This window comes from Clytia hemisphaerica, unplaced genomic scaffold, assembly GCF_902728285.1.
Source record: "Clytia hemisphaerica strain Z4C2 unplaced genomic scaffold, Clytia hemisphaerica genome assembly, whole genome shotgun sequence".
Classification (NCBI taxonomy): Eukaryota; Metazoa; Cnidaria; class Hydrozoa; order Leptothecata; family Clytiidae; genus Clytia; species Clytia hemisphaerica.
The window spans coordinates 69,853-84,014 of NW_027103576.1; the positions used below are offsets into that span (position 1 = coordinate 69,853).

A 14,162-nucleotide genomic window follows, 5' to 3' on the forward strand; every position below is an offset into this window, starting at 1 on the left:
TTCTGCCGGGCCTGAAATTAGCCACTGTCAAGATTACCCGTTATTTCAAGATTACGTTATTTTCTCCTATCGGAAACAATCGAAAAAGTCAGACTTAAACCATGTTTCTAAAAGTACACGTTTTTTAAATAAGAACAAACTATATAAGAACATAAGGCTTCGATGACCGAAATATTAAGAACAAGTTAAGTACATTTTAAGACTTTGTGGACTCAAAAACACCAAATTTCTTAGGAAAATGGTCAAAATAAGAAAAATTTAAGAACATTTTTAGGCTTAAAACTCAAAAAGTTAAGAACATCCGAAGGCTTCAAAAATTTTGGATGCTCTTATAAAAAAACGTGTAGGAAAATAGAGCTCAGATTCAACTATTTTTTCTGGTGTCTCCGATAAGAAAGTGTTGTAGTCTTGATTTCTACATGTCAAGATTCTCCAAAACTGTAAAAGATTACATCATGAATAATCGCAAAATTAGAGGAAAAGCCTCTGACGTTTGAAGGATTGTTTGTTACTCTCACTACTTAAATATTTTGGTTGCTGTACAACCAGGTCGCCAAGACAAAACATAAGCTCCAACATTTCTTCCGAAAATTTAAAATCACACGATAGATATATGAAGAGTGAGGAAAAAGATTTTTTTCAAATTTACATTTTCTTTCTTTATTTTGATTTGAGTCGTTTTGACCCCCTGATGAGATCAACTATTTGATTATATTGTTTCTAATTTGGAGCAAAATTTTCACTTTACTTTTCACTGTGCTTCCCTAATTACTTTAATGTACATAAAACTTATCCTTCAAACTACTTTCTCTTATGCTCCGCGGGGGAGTACCCCTAGTACCTAGTACCCCCAGGTTTGCGAGGTGACGGGTATGACTTTTCCCGGGGGGGGGGGGGCAGTGGGTTTACCAACTGACGATATGTGCGGCGAAAAAATTGGCACCTGGCATACCTTGCACCTATTTTGCCCTCCCCCGGCTCCTATGCTAATTATAATCTTCAGATATTTGTAATATTTTAAAGCGATCTCTCTTATCATAAAAAGTTTGGCAGCATTAAATTACGTATTGATTCTTTAAGTTCAATTTAGATTTTAAGACCATGAATCCGGCGAAATAGGAGTTCTATAGTGCATACCGTCAACTGCTCTAACTTGGGACTATCTGACAAAACATGGTACGGCAATTCAGCCACCATTTCATACCGTGAAAAGCACAGCTCAAAATCATATATTTACGCTGTGCCGACGAATCGAGATTCTATTCATCGCGCAATCAGCGAAGACAAAAGTAACCATGACGACCATCCAAGATCTTGGATGAGCGTCATAGTCGATATTTTTATTCCCGTCGTTGAAAACACAACTTACAAAAAGTCATCAATGCTTTGTAAAAAGAATCAGTGATAGAGAATCATAACATAAAGTCTGTCTATTATTTCGATTCAATTAAAGTGACATTTCCATAATTAAAAGTTTAGTAACTACTGTTATACATTTGGGGATCATGTAAAAGATTTCTTTCGAAATAAACTCATTTCAACTACACTTGGAGGTTTCTGGGGAATTCGTAAATAGTAAACTGCATACTGATACAGTCTGCTAGACATTAATATGGTAATATTTGCTCTTCATCTTTGATTTTTTCTACAGTGATTAGATTGACACATGCGCGATAAAATTTCTATTATTTGTCTTCAGAGGTTACTATTTTCTTTGAAAACTTAACCTCTGATACTCAGGGTAACCATTTCACCGAACCTCCAAAGTCATTTGATTTGAGTTAATGAACGGCGTATTAAAAATTACACGATTTCTTTTTCGCACCGAGTAGGCTTTTAAATCGAAATATGAAAAAAAAATCCGTAGTGGAAAACACGTGAATGTCTGGAACGAAGAAGACCAAATTAGTGGCAAAATGATGGAGCGTTTGACGTCACTCGCGCGGCAAGTTACACACTCGTTATTTGTTAATATAAGAGATCATTGACCATTAATCAACAACATTCAGTCCAAAAATATAATTAACCGCTTAATCTAAGCTATTTATTAGGCTTCAAAACAATATCTATTAGCTATTATGAATTCTTCCTTTATTTGGTAGTAAATTGTTTGAAATTTTTTTCTGATTTCGAAAACCAACCACAATCAAATGATTTGCCGTTTTCAAACAAATTGACGCTGCCAGCCCAAAATTAAATCAATAGAAATAATGTAATACAATGGTCAACAGTATTATAGCTGGCACAATGTTGCAAAACCCCATGGACAGTCAAAAGGACGTTTAGAATGTTAGATGAATGTTGAAACAACGTCCTTTACCATTCTGGGCATCTATTGATAATTCAGGACGAAATGTTTTTACGGAGACTCCCGAAATAGCCTGGGCATTTCCCAGCTGACACACAACGTTGTTTCAACGTTTATTTAACGTTCACAACGTCCATAAAACGTCAGATGAACGTTAAAACAACGTTGTGTGCCAGTTGGGTTACCACCAGTTTTATTGTTTAAATTCAAATAAGTGGTAAATACCCGGGCTTTTTTGGATGCTTCCATATAAAACATTACGTCATAAATATCATGATTTACAGCTTTAAAGATACACGCTTTTTTTCTCATAAGAACAAACTATATAAGAACATAAGGCTTCGATGACCGAAATATTAAGAACAAGTTAAGAACATTTTAAGGCATTGCGGACTCTAAAGCACTCAAATTTTTAGGAAAATGGACAAAAATACTCGCCAAATGGTGAAAATAAGAGCATGTTAAGAACACTTTTAAGCTAAAAATTCAAAAACTTTAAAAGAACATCCAAAGGCTTCAATAATTCTGGATTTTTTTATAAAAAAACGTTTAAGTATCAGAAGTTAGCTAGTCATTACCGTAGTAAAATCAATAACTCCAAAGGAACCAAAAAAATAATTTTTTAATCGATGACCTCACTTATTCTGAAATCAAGGAGAGTATCTAAAAAGTTGAAGTTATCATTATTTCCTAAAGTGGTAAAACATTTCCTTCTTTTGAGGCCAGCCTATGGCGTCTACTCTCTCAAAAGGACTCAGTGAGGGGCACTTAAAAACCCAAGAAAAAAATTAATATCTGCAAATCCCCCTAAATACTTTTTTTGTTTTTTATTTCTCTTCAATGTTTTTCGTACACTTGAGGAAATTAATCAAATTCCAGCTTATATAACTTTCAGCATCCATCACCACCTTTCCGGGCTTCTCTTGCAAATATCAGAAAAGTTCAAAAAGTGTAGACTCTTTAGGTTTAGGAAATAGAATTTTTCGTTAAATTCTTTAATATAAGAAAAGTTAGAAATTCGACCACAGGCTTATAATAAGTCTCTTTTGAACTCGCTCTTCACCAACATTAAATTTCTCCAAGGGGTAGGTTGCATACATATGATTCTCTGAAGATCGTATATACGCATTGCCCTACACGCTTTTTTTATAAGAATACACTTTATGAGGATGTCCATGATGAAAATGGCCAAAAAATTAAGAATAATGCTAAGAATACCACCTGGAATTTTATCATGGAATTTTGTTATTCAAGCTAAGAATGCCATTTTTAGAGTATTTTCAAATATAAATTGTCAATTACCCTAAGTAAGGCTCACTCCTTTCACAAAAATGCCTTGAGACGTATGTTAAATCTAGTCTGAATTAGGATCCTAACCTAAGAATGCTGTATAAATATTTAAGGATGATTTTTCCCAAAAAAGTTAAGAATATGATGAAATGGATTTACACCATTCTTATAAAAGCGTGTATACATGTTGCAAGGTGAATACAGTATATTGGATGTTGTCTTTTGACCAGTCACCAGAACCGTTAGAAAACTAACTTATCCGGGCAGACGCGAACTTTGAAACCGTCGAACTCAATTGCCACTCTGCAAAGATGAAAGTGAATTCTTGTCTATTGACTTAAGGGCTCTGACCATAGTGAATTTTTCATAATTGCTGTGTTTAAAATGTGTTTTCTGACTGATGTAACCAACAAAACTATGGCATGTTATACGTTTTCTGTTAGACAAACTATTCCTGAATCTGAAAATTCAAAAATTGCATTGAAAAAAATTGATGAAGAAGAAAATGAAGACTTTTGCGAGGAAGAGTATTTCAACTTTGAAGAGCTTAGTTTTGGCGAAGAAAAAAGATTTCGAAAAGATTTTCGTTGTAGATGGTGTATCTTTTACCGAACCATAAGAATTTTTGCGGAAAATTTTTGTAAATGCTTCTTTGTCTCGAAATCTTCAAAATAGTGGTTTTTCATCAATTTTTCATCTGGATTTTGCTTAAAAAAACAGTCGTAACTTTTGACACATCTTTTCAGAAAAATTTTCCGCAACATTTAAAATAGTTCAATTCTTTGCGGACAGTGTAAAGAAATTTTGAAACAAAAAAGTTAATTACCCATTAAAACTAGGCACTTTTTGTAAAAGAGGGTGATGCAACATATTATTAACATCTTTTTAAAGTTCATAACGTCATTTTTGCAATTAAATTCTTAATTACTCTTAAGGGATTCGATTAAAAAGCAATTTATAAAGGCAATTCTTTGTTAAAAGTGTTAAGGAACCTGAAATATAACTTTTAATGTTCAAATACCAAAATCAATTTTTGGACTATGGTCAGAGCCCTTAAACAGAAACAGAGTGATTTGGGAGAAATACATCTCTACGTTTACACCCCCTTCTCACAGACCCGGTAGGATTTTACCAACCAGTGGGAATAAAAATAACGGACAAAAATAGCAGGATAATTTTCCATTTGGGACGATATTTTGGCAGATTTTTCTAGTGGGAAGGGGTCTCAGTGGGTCTGTGAGAAGGGGGTGTATGTTTACTAGTGCATTGGAATCCAAAATCCAATATATGTTCCCAATGTTCAATTTTTCACCAAAACTCAGTAACTCGTTTTGTCCGTACCTGTTATTACCCTCTAAAAGTACAGGAGTTAAAAATCATTTATTTCAAATCGGTTGATATACTTTCCATCGATATACTCTCGACAGGGACCTCATAACCCTTATTATCATCATAATCTTCTCCGTCGTGGTTATCGAAACTTACCTCGTTCAAAGTCTGATAAACCTCTATCGAAAATGTTTCAGTGTCTTTCTTTTCATCTACCCTCGTAATATTGCCTAAATCCTCGTAATGAGAAGAGTCATAAACAGTCTTAGCCAGTTCATTATACGTGTTATCTGGCTCCTCGTAATAATTCAGCTCGTAAGGTTGTCGAGTGCCGTGGTTACCTGGATTAGATCCTCTTTCAGGCTCGTAATTTCCGATATTCTCGCTAGCTGATGTCGTAATTAAATCCTCGTAGGAAGACGCGTAATCAGGTCCGTTTCTCGCGTAACCATGTATCGTAGTCTCGTAATACCCACTTGTATTCGATCTTGCTTCGATATCTCTATCACTCGAATTTGATAATTGTTCGATCGGCTGATCGCTTATATTCGATGATTCTTCGATAGTTGAATTATCAATACTTAATCGATTCTCGATTGGCGGAGGTGCATAATCGTATGTTTCAATTTCCTCGATAACTCCGATTCCATCGTGTACCTCGATTACTGCGTTTTCGACCGTTTTTATATCTTTTGATTCCGGGGAATTTGCATTCTTAATATCATACGATTTTCGAGGTGTATCAAATGTTTCGATTTGTAAATCTTTAGCTTTGCTTATCTTTCGGAGACGCTTTTTCTCATTTTTCTTACTTCTCAAAGTCATGTTCTCTTCATCTATTTTAGATTCTGGTGGAAGTTTTGGTAACGGTCGTCTATCCAGCATAACAGACCACTTGGTTCTCTTGGTTTTATATCCATTTTGGTTTGATGGCTTACTTGGTTTAGATCGCTTACATTTCCGAAGAATCAACAGCGCAATAGCCAATAGGAGTAGCAAAGCACACAGGGTTGCTATGGTGATTTTGAAATCGAGACTGTCGGTAAGTTTTGTTTCTTCATTTTCAGTTTCGTTTCCATTCGACGTTTCTAAAGCAAAATATAAGATTTTTTAAATCTTGTGACTGAAAGCAGACCAGGCCCGGCGGAAACATGGAGTTCCACATGGTTGCAAAAACAAAAAGGTGAAGTGGTTTTCAAAAGTTATGATTTTTTGGCATTCTCTTGGGTCTGCAGGCCCGGCGGAACCACCTTAACAGTGGAGGGGCTAAAGGATCTAAATGATATTGAATTCGCCATGAATTAGAGTAAAAAGTCTATTTTGCTCAAAAGTGGGGAAGCTGAACCCTCCCCAGCCTCACTAGCGAGTTTATGTATGTGCATTTTTCTGTGACGGAGACGGTTAGCTTTTGATTTGACTAGATCCTGATTGACTGAGGACGACGGGTCAAAATTGTGGATTATTCCATAAATCGCTTGAGTAACTCCTTCGTCCTCAAGAGTGCAAATGGCTGCAAAGACATAAACTCGCTGCTGTCGGATGAAGGGGAAATTAGTCTAATTTCACTGATTATGGTTCCATAAAAATAGTAACAAAAAGAATGCAGACTTTGCCAACTGTCCTTAAGTAGGAATTGTTTTCTAATTTTAAAAGGAAAGTCTTCAAGCTTTAACTCTTGACTGTTGATCTATCTAAAAATGCGTTTCAGACAAAGGTTTTGACAACGTTGGAGTGATTTTCCTCTCAGATTTTAAATATGGTGGAACCCCATAGGTTAAAACCCCCAAGGATAAAATAAAAGTGTCAAAAATGGTCAGAATTTCAACGTGGGTAATCTTTTAACATTCTATAAAAATACAGAATTCAAGAGGCGGGTTAACCCTAAATTGGCCTGGATTTTCAGGGGTTAGAATATTTTCAATTTGAATTTAAAGGAGAGTATGTCACCAAAAAGTCCCTCGATATAGGGAAAAATATTTTTTTATTAGGTTTTGTTTTTAATTTAAGAGTGATATTGTTTGCTTACTCATCAATTTTAATTCACAAGCTTTTTATATTGGATTGACACGTATGTGGAGCAAGATTGGTCAGAAAGAAGAAAAGAAAATCATTTTTTCGCTTATATCAGCATAATATAACAAAAGGTAGACACTGCCCTGATATGAAATATGTGTCTGATATGAAACGGGAACACTTATCTAAAAATAAAACCTTTAAGATACATTGATTGTCTTGTGTTTTAATAAATTTCGTGTCAGCAAATTTGACTTTGTGAGTAGCCCTAATTACTAAATCTAATTTATAATGTTGATTAGCCAGTTTTAAAGTTGAAAGATTGATATACTTAGTGGAACGAAAATAGGAACAACAAGTGGGTTCAGATGTGATTTTAATCTTCTCAATTATCTTGCTGTAAATAACAGGTAATTAAGTCATTAGACTAGATTTTGACGTGTATGTAACTTTTAGGAAGTCATTATTGGTGTACTTTTGCTCCTACCCCTATATTGCTTTTTAACGTCTTTACTTTGCCATAATGAAGTCATTAGACCAGATTTTTGACATATATTAGCTTTTTTATTATTTGCTCCTGTTAAGATTTTTGAACGTTAAAACAACGTTGTGTGCTTGCTGGAAAGAATTATACGCTCAAAACGTTTCGAATGAAACCAAGTTTGACCATGGTTTAACCAATTGTGTCCTTTTTTTTCTCTCGGACACAATGTAATGTTTATCAGAAAATTTAAAGTCGCTGCAATTCGACCACAATGTTGGACTAGTTCAAAAGCACAATCAAACGGTGCTTCCAAAATGACAAACATTAAAAGCCTCTCAAGCCTCAGGAAGTTTTAAAGGTTTGTTTTTAAATAAGGGTGATATCGTTTGCTTACTCATCAATTTTAATTCACAAGCTTTTCCACATTGGAATGACACGGATGTGGAGCAAGGTCAGAAAAAGGAAAAGTAAACATGTTTGTCTTATATCAACTATTATAACAATAGGCAGAGACTGTCCCGATATGAAATATGTGTCTGATATGAAACGGGAACACTTATGTAAAGACAAAACCTTTAAGGTCAAATAATATGTCATTTACCTTTATTATAACAATTGACAGATTCGAAAATCAAATTGACCAATAAAAAGATCCATAACACGTCTTTAATTGGACCTGTGTTTCTCTGGATATCCATTATTGATTGTCAATAAATGTTCCTGCGAATCAATAAATGAACCTATATTCAAGTGCTCAATAACGGCAACCAATCAATCAATCAATCATAAATTTTTCGTGTCAGAATTGCATTGGTTCAAACCCTCTCACCTTGATATAAAGTAACAAGTTATTCTAGTTTTTCCTTACATCATTTTAACCATACTGGTCATCAAATCTCATATTGAATTTTTTTTTACATCTCGTCAAGGTTTTCTTCTTTTGTAAAGAACTATTTTATCGCATCATATTATCACAAACAACAAACTAAATCAAGATTTGTTGTTTTAATGTTTCTATTTCAGATTTCAGATTTTTTGTTGAAAAAAAAACTCATTTAAGAAGACAATGAAAGGATAAAGATTGGATTTTCTTTTTTTTTCATTTAATGTTTCCTATGTGTTCATCCTAATCAATTTTGTTTAATCGATGAAAGCAGGTTTAAAACATAGTCCAATCCTTCCGGATTTTGGTAGCTTGGCAACAAGCTGCCATTTTATTTACGTGGTAATTATCGTTTTAGAATAACAACGCATCTCACTAAAGTCTGCCCAGATATAATTGGCAGTGGAAACAAGAATGCCTGTAACTTTTGATAGTCAAATATAATTATGGAATTTTTTTTGCTCGTTTCAGAGAATCAAAAGCGCTCTATTTGAATGTATTTTTGGTTGAAAAATTTGCGATTTTTAGCGGTTAAATTTGCGATTACAAAAATTGAGCTTTTTTTCTACTTATGCTATAACGTTCATTTTTACACCAGTGGTAGTTCAACCTTAGGTTAAGAAATTGTTAAATTTCAAGGCGAATAGAAAAGTCCTTCGGAAGATATGGGACCCGAAATACTCCTTGGTAGCACTTTTCTGTGAAATATCTAATCTGCAACTTATTACTAAAAACGGGGGTTATGTTATCTTTTTTGAACAGTGCAATTAAAAGTTGGAAAGTGTTTAATTGTTGGTGCATTGGTACTCCCCATTCTTGTTTCCACGGCCAATTATATCTGGACAGACTTTTTAGTTAATAATCTGCAAAAACACTGCCAAAACCTAAGAATGATTTAATTGGCTAAGTGTAATTTCCAATATGTATTCAGATTTTTCATATTTATCCTACCCGCCTCTCACCGTATATCGGGGGAAAGTGACGAAAATTTTGAGGTGGTGACGAAATTGTTCCCCGACATTTTGTCACCCGACCAAAACTTGTACCCAATTTTTTCATCCCCGACCAAAACATTTACCCGAAATTTTATACCGCAACCAAAATCTAATTTTTATACACCTTTATTTACCGAAATTAGTGCTTTAAACTTCGAATTACAAGATCCATTTACGAGCTAGTGAAGAAAGCCAAATCTTTTGGAGGGTTTAGTCGGGTGAAAGTGACGAATTTGAAATTTTTGTCGAGGAGTGACGAATTTGAAATTTTGGTCGGGGGAAAGTGACGAAAATGCCTCTAGGTGACGAAAAAAAACGACTAAATAAAACTCCGACATTTCTTTCCCCGATAAAGTATTCAAAACAGTTTGTTAATAACCAAATTCTGTCATTTTGAAGGAAATTCATTTTTTGTGTATGTAATAAAACTCTATTCTAATACGAGAGAAATAACTTTCGCGGAACAGCTTTTCAGTATTTTTAGTACATGTTCCTCATTAGTTAAAGGGACATGAAAGTACTCACGAAATTCGTAAACAAACCGTATGCAGCGGGACACAAAATCAAAATAAATGTCACATGTCAAAATAAAAAAAAAATAAAAAATATGGCTGATTTTGAATGTTTCAATTGTTTTACAATTTGGTTTTGGACACGTGTTTTTGATTGTTCTCTTTAATGACACGTGGTTCGCGCAATGTTTATATTTGACTACTTTTTATGTCCCTTTAAACCAATGTTTGAGAAGGAATCGCAATAATTAATGATTCTGTCACGGATTTTGAATATACGAAATAATTTTGTTTAACAATAAGTATTGTTATTTACAAGGCAACCGACCAATCAACAGGTTGGCTGATTGAAAAAATAAATCGGTTAATTTGTTTCAATCAAAAATCAAAATTAGAAAAAATATATTTTTCAATGGTGGCAAAAGAAAAATTGTGATTGTGAAGAAAATTTTCACTTGAAAATGAAGAGGAAAAAACTAACGTTTCTGGTCTTCCTAAATTTTGTTATAATAGGAAAATTATTTGGTGCCATTTTTAACCTTATTGGAACGAACAGATCAATAACAGCTACACCATTTCATTCAATCGAAGGAGCACCATATCAAAAATGTTTCAGCGTTTGTCATTATTCGCCACAATGTTTTTCATTCGAAGTTTCACGATCTTCAACTTTCACCGGCTGTCTGTTTTATCGACAAAGTTATCATGAGTCAATGACATTGCTCAATAAACCAGGAGTTACATACCACTCACTAAGAATTGCTAAAGATTGTACAGAGTTATACCAGCAAGGAAAACGTACCAACGGGGTATATGAAATTTATATATTAGGAATCTACCGAAAACAACTGTATTGTGAGATGGAAATAGCTGGAGGAGGCTGGATGGTTTTTCAAAGAAGATTTGACGGTAGTATTGACTTTTATAACGCAGATTGGGATGCTTATAAAGAAGGATTTGGTGATGCCAGTGGTGAATATTGGCTTGGTAACAAATGGTTGAATCTTCTGACAACGTCGGAGAAGTATGATTATTTGGTGTGGGCAAAAGCATTTGACGGTGATACTCGTATGAAGAAAATGCTTGGTGTTCGAGTCGAGAATGAGGATGAGGGGTTCAAAATTACTTTTGAGCAAGAAACTCAAGATTACTCACCGAACGAATTATACGGCATGGAGAGGATGAATGGAGCGAAATTTTCAACAGTGGATACGAGGAATGATGTTTGGAGCAATGCTGAAGGTTGTGCATTCAGATTTGGCCCTTGGTGGCATCTAATGTGTCACAGAGTAGCCATGAATGGTCGATACAGCCATAATGGAGTTGCTTCATCTGAAGCAAATGGTATCATCTGGCATGATTGGAAAGGATATTGGACATCATTAAAAGAAAGCCAAATTATGATCAGACCTCGATCCTTCAATCCTTAATGGTTTTGATTGCTTACTCATCAATTTCAATTCACAAGCTTTTTCACATTGGATTGACACGGATGTGGAGCAAGATTGGTCAGAAACAGGAAAAGAAATTTTTTTTTGCTTATATAAGCATAATATAACAATAGCAAGACACTGTCCTGATATGAAATATGTGTCTGATATGAAACGGGTACACTTATGTAAAAGTAAAATCCTTAATATATCAAAATTTCAAGAGGTTCTGCATGGTAAGAAATTTGTCGTTCTTTTTGTCTATTTTTAGTAAATGCAGGATTCTTTAGATACAAACCCCCTCTTGGAGATCTTTTAAAGAAACTGATTACCATCCGTTGTTACTAAAAGTGGTAACACAGGGTAACACATGGTAACAGGGGGTAACACTAGGGTAACAAGGGGTAACACATGGGTAACACATGGGTAACAGGGGTAACACTAGGGTAACAGGGGTAACACATGGCAACAGTTTGAAAATGGTGGCTCTGAGGGGTCGGAAATTTGAAAATTGACTTAACCAATGTTGTTGGTGAATACAATGATAGAATGAATGATGCTGGTCAATGCAATGATGGAATCGATGTTGCTGGTGAATGCAATGATGGAATCAATGGTGCTGGTGAATGCAATGGTGGAATCAATGGTGTTGGTGAACGCAATGGTGGAATCAATAGTGCAGGTGACTGAAATGATGGAATCGATGTTACTGGTGAATGCAATGATGGTGTTACTGGTGAATGTAATGATGGAATCAATGGTGCTGGTGAAATGTAATGATGGAATCGATGTTGCTGGTGAATGCAATGATGGTGTTACTGGTGAATGCAATGATGGAATCAATGGTGCTGGTGAATGTAATGCTGGAATCAATGGTGCAGGTGACTGAAATGATGGAATCGATGTTACTGGTGAATGCAATGATGGTGTTACTGGTGAATGTAATGATGGAATCAATGGTGCTGGTGAATGTAATGCTGGAATCAATGGTGCTGGTGAATTCAATGTTGGAATCAATGGTGCAGGTGACTGAAATGATGGAATCGATGTTGCTGGTGAATGCAATGATGGTGTTACTGGTGAATGCAATGATGGAATCAATGGTGCTGGTGAATACAATGGTGGAATCAATGGTGCAGGTGACTGAAATGATGGAATCGATGTTGCTGGTGAATGCAATGATGGTGTTACTGGTGAATGCAATGATGGAATCAATGGTGCTGGTGAATGCAATGGTGGAATCAATGGTGCTGGTGAATGCAATGATGGAATCGATGTTACTGGTGAATGCAATGATGGTGTTACTGGTGAATGCAATGATGGAATCAATGGTGCTGGTGAATGCAATGGTGGAATCAATGGTGCAGGTGACTGAAATGATGGAATCGATGTTGCTGGTGAATGCAATGATGGGGTTACTGGTGAATGCAATGATGGAATCAATGGTGCTGGTGAATACAATGGTGGAATCAATGGTGCAGGTGACTGAAATGATGGAATCGATGTTGCTGGTGAATGCAATGATGGTGTTACTGGTGAATGCAATGATGGAATCAATGGTGCTGGTGAATGCAATGGTGGAATCAATGGTGCAGGTGACTGAAATGATGGAATCGATGTTACTGGTGAATGCAATGATGGTGTTACTGGTGAATGCAATGATGGAATCAATGGTGCTGGTGAATGCAATGGTGGAATCAATCAGTTATGAAAGGAAATCCACGTGTTTCTTCTTCTACGAGAAAGATCTCAACAAAATACAAAAAAAGGAAAAAAAGACAAAAGTTTATTTGCTCTCTCAACCGTAGAGAACATCCAAATCAAGTCCTGATGTAATTTGACAAAGAGACGCTTTTTTACAAAAAATATTGATATACTTTTGTATATAAGTGTGGTATCTTTAAGCTTTATTAAGCCAAATATTCTTATTCAAACACCCCGCGAACACTGGGAAGGCCAGTTTTAGAGGTACAATGTTCTCATTATTCTATTTTCCTTATATTGACAAAATGACTTATTTTATTAGTTTGATATTGATGATATAAACGGATAGAAAGTGAAACCCTATTTAACTTTCAATAGCTTTAAAACACGTGGCTTTTATATTTTTACCCCTCAGTCCTCAGGGCCATTGTATTAACTAGCACCATTAATTCTATCATTGCATTCACCAGTAACGTTGATGCCATCATTGCATTCACCAGCACCATTTATTCCACCATTGCATTCACCAGCACCATTGATTCCAGCATTACATTCACCAGCACCATTGATTCCATAATTGCATTCACCAGTAACATCGATTCCATCATTTCAGTCACCTGCACCATTGATTCCACCATTGCATTCACCAGCACTATTGATTCCATCATTGCATTCACCAGTAACACCATCATTGCATTCACCAGCAACATCGATTCCATCATTTCAGTCACCTGCACCATTGATTCCAACATTGAATTCACCAGCACCATTGATTCCAGCATTACATTCACCAGCACCATTGATTCCATCATTACATTCACCAGTAACACCATCATTGCATTCACCAGTAACATCGATTCCATCATTTCAGTCACCTGCACTATTGATTCCACCATTGCATTCACCAGCACCATTGATTCCATCATTGCATTCACCAGTAACACCATCATTGCATTCACCAGCAACATCGATTCCATCATTGCATTGACCAGCATCATTCATTCTATCATTGTATTCACCAACAACATTGGTTAAGTCAATTTTCAAATTTCCGACCCCTCAGAGCCACCATTTTCAAACTGTTACCATGTGTTACCCCTGTTACCCTAGTGTTACCCCTGTTACCCATGTGTTACCCATGTGTTACCCCCTGTTACCCTAGTGTTACCCCCTGTTACCATGTGTTACCTTGTGTACCACTTTTAGTAACAACG

The 14,162-nt window shown here is 35.5% G+C and overlaps 2 protein-coding genes across 2 annotated transcripts; one reads left to right on the forward strand and one right to left on the reverse strand.

The window, feature by feature from the left end:
- Positions 1-4,661: 4,661 nt before the first annotated feature.
- On the reverse strand, positions 4,662-8,359 carry LOC136801203 (uncharacterized). Its single transcript, XM_067057838.1, has 2 exons — positions 8,026-8,359; positions 4,662-6,015 (listed from the first exon to the last, which is right to left on the reverse strand). Exons 1-2 carry the CDS (start codon positions 8,120-8,122, stop codon positions 4,979-4,981), a joined length of 1,134 nt encoding a protein of 377 aa, XP_066913939.1. The 5' UTR covers positions 8,123-8,359; the 3' UTR covers positions 4,662-4,978.
- Positions 8,360-10,207: 1,848 nt separating this feature from the next.
- On the forward strand, positions 10,208-11,460 carry LOC136801207 (microfibril-associated glycoprotein 4-like). Its single transcript, XM_067057842.1, has one exon. It carries the CDS (start codon positions 10,276-10,278, stop codon positions 11,242-11,244), a length of 969 nt encoding a protein of 322 aa, XP_066913943.1. The 5' UTR covers positions 10,208-10,275; the 3' UTR covers positions 11,245-11,460.
- Positions 11,461-14,162: the final 2,702 nt, after the last annotated feature.

Excerpts from the sequence above, each read along its gene's own strand:
- LOC136801203 (XM_067057838.1), bottom strand. The coding sequence starts at position 8,122 with ATGGATATCCAGAGAAACACAGGTCCAATTAAAGACGTGTTATGGATC. Across the intron at positions 6,016-8,025 it reads TGTCAATTGTTATAATAAAG|AAACGTCGAATGGAAACGAA; the intron begins GTAAATGACATA and ends ATTTTGCTTTAG.
- LOC136801207 (XM_067057842.1), top strand. The coding sequence starts at position 10,276 with ATGAAGAGGAAAAAACTAACGTTTCTGGTCTTCCTAAATTTTGTTATA.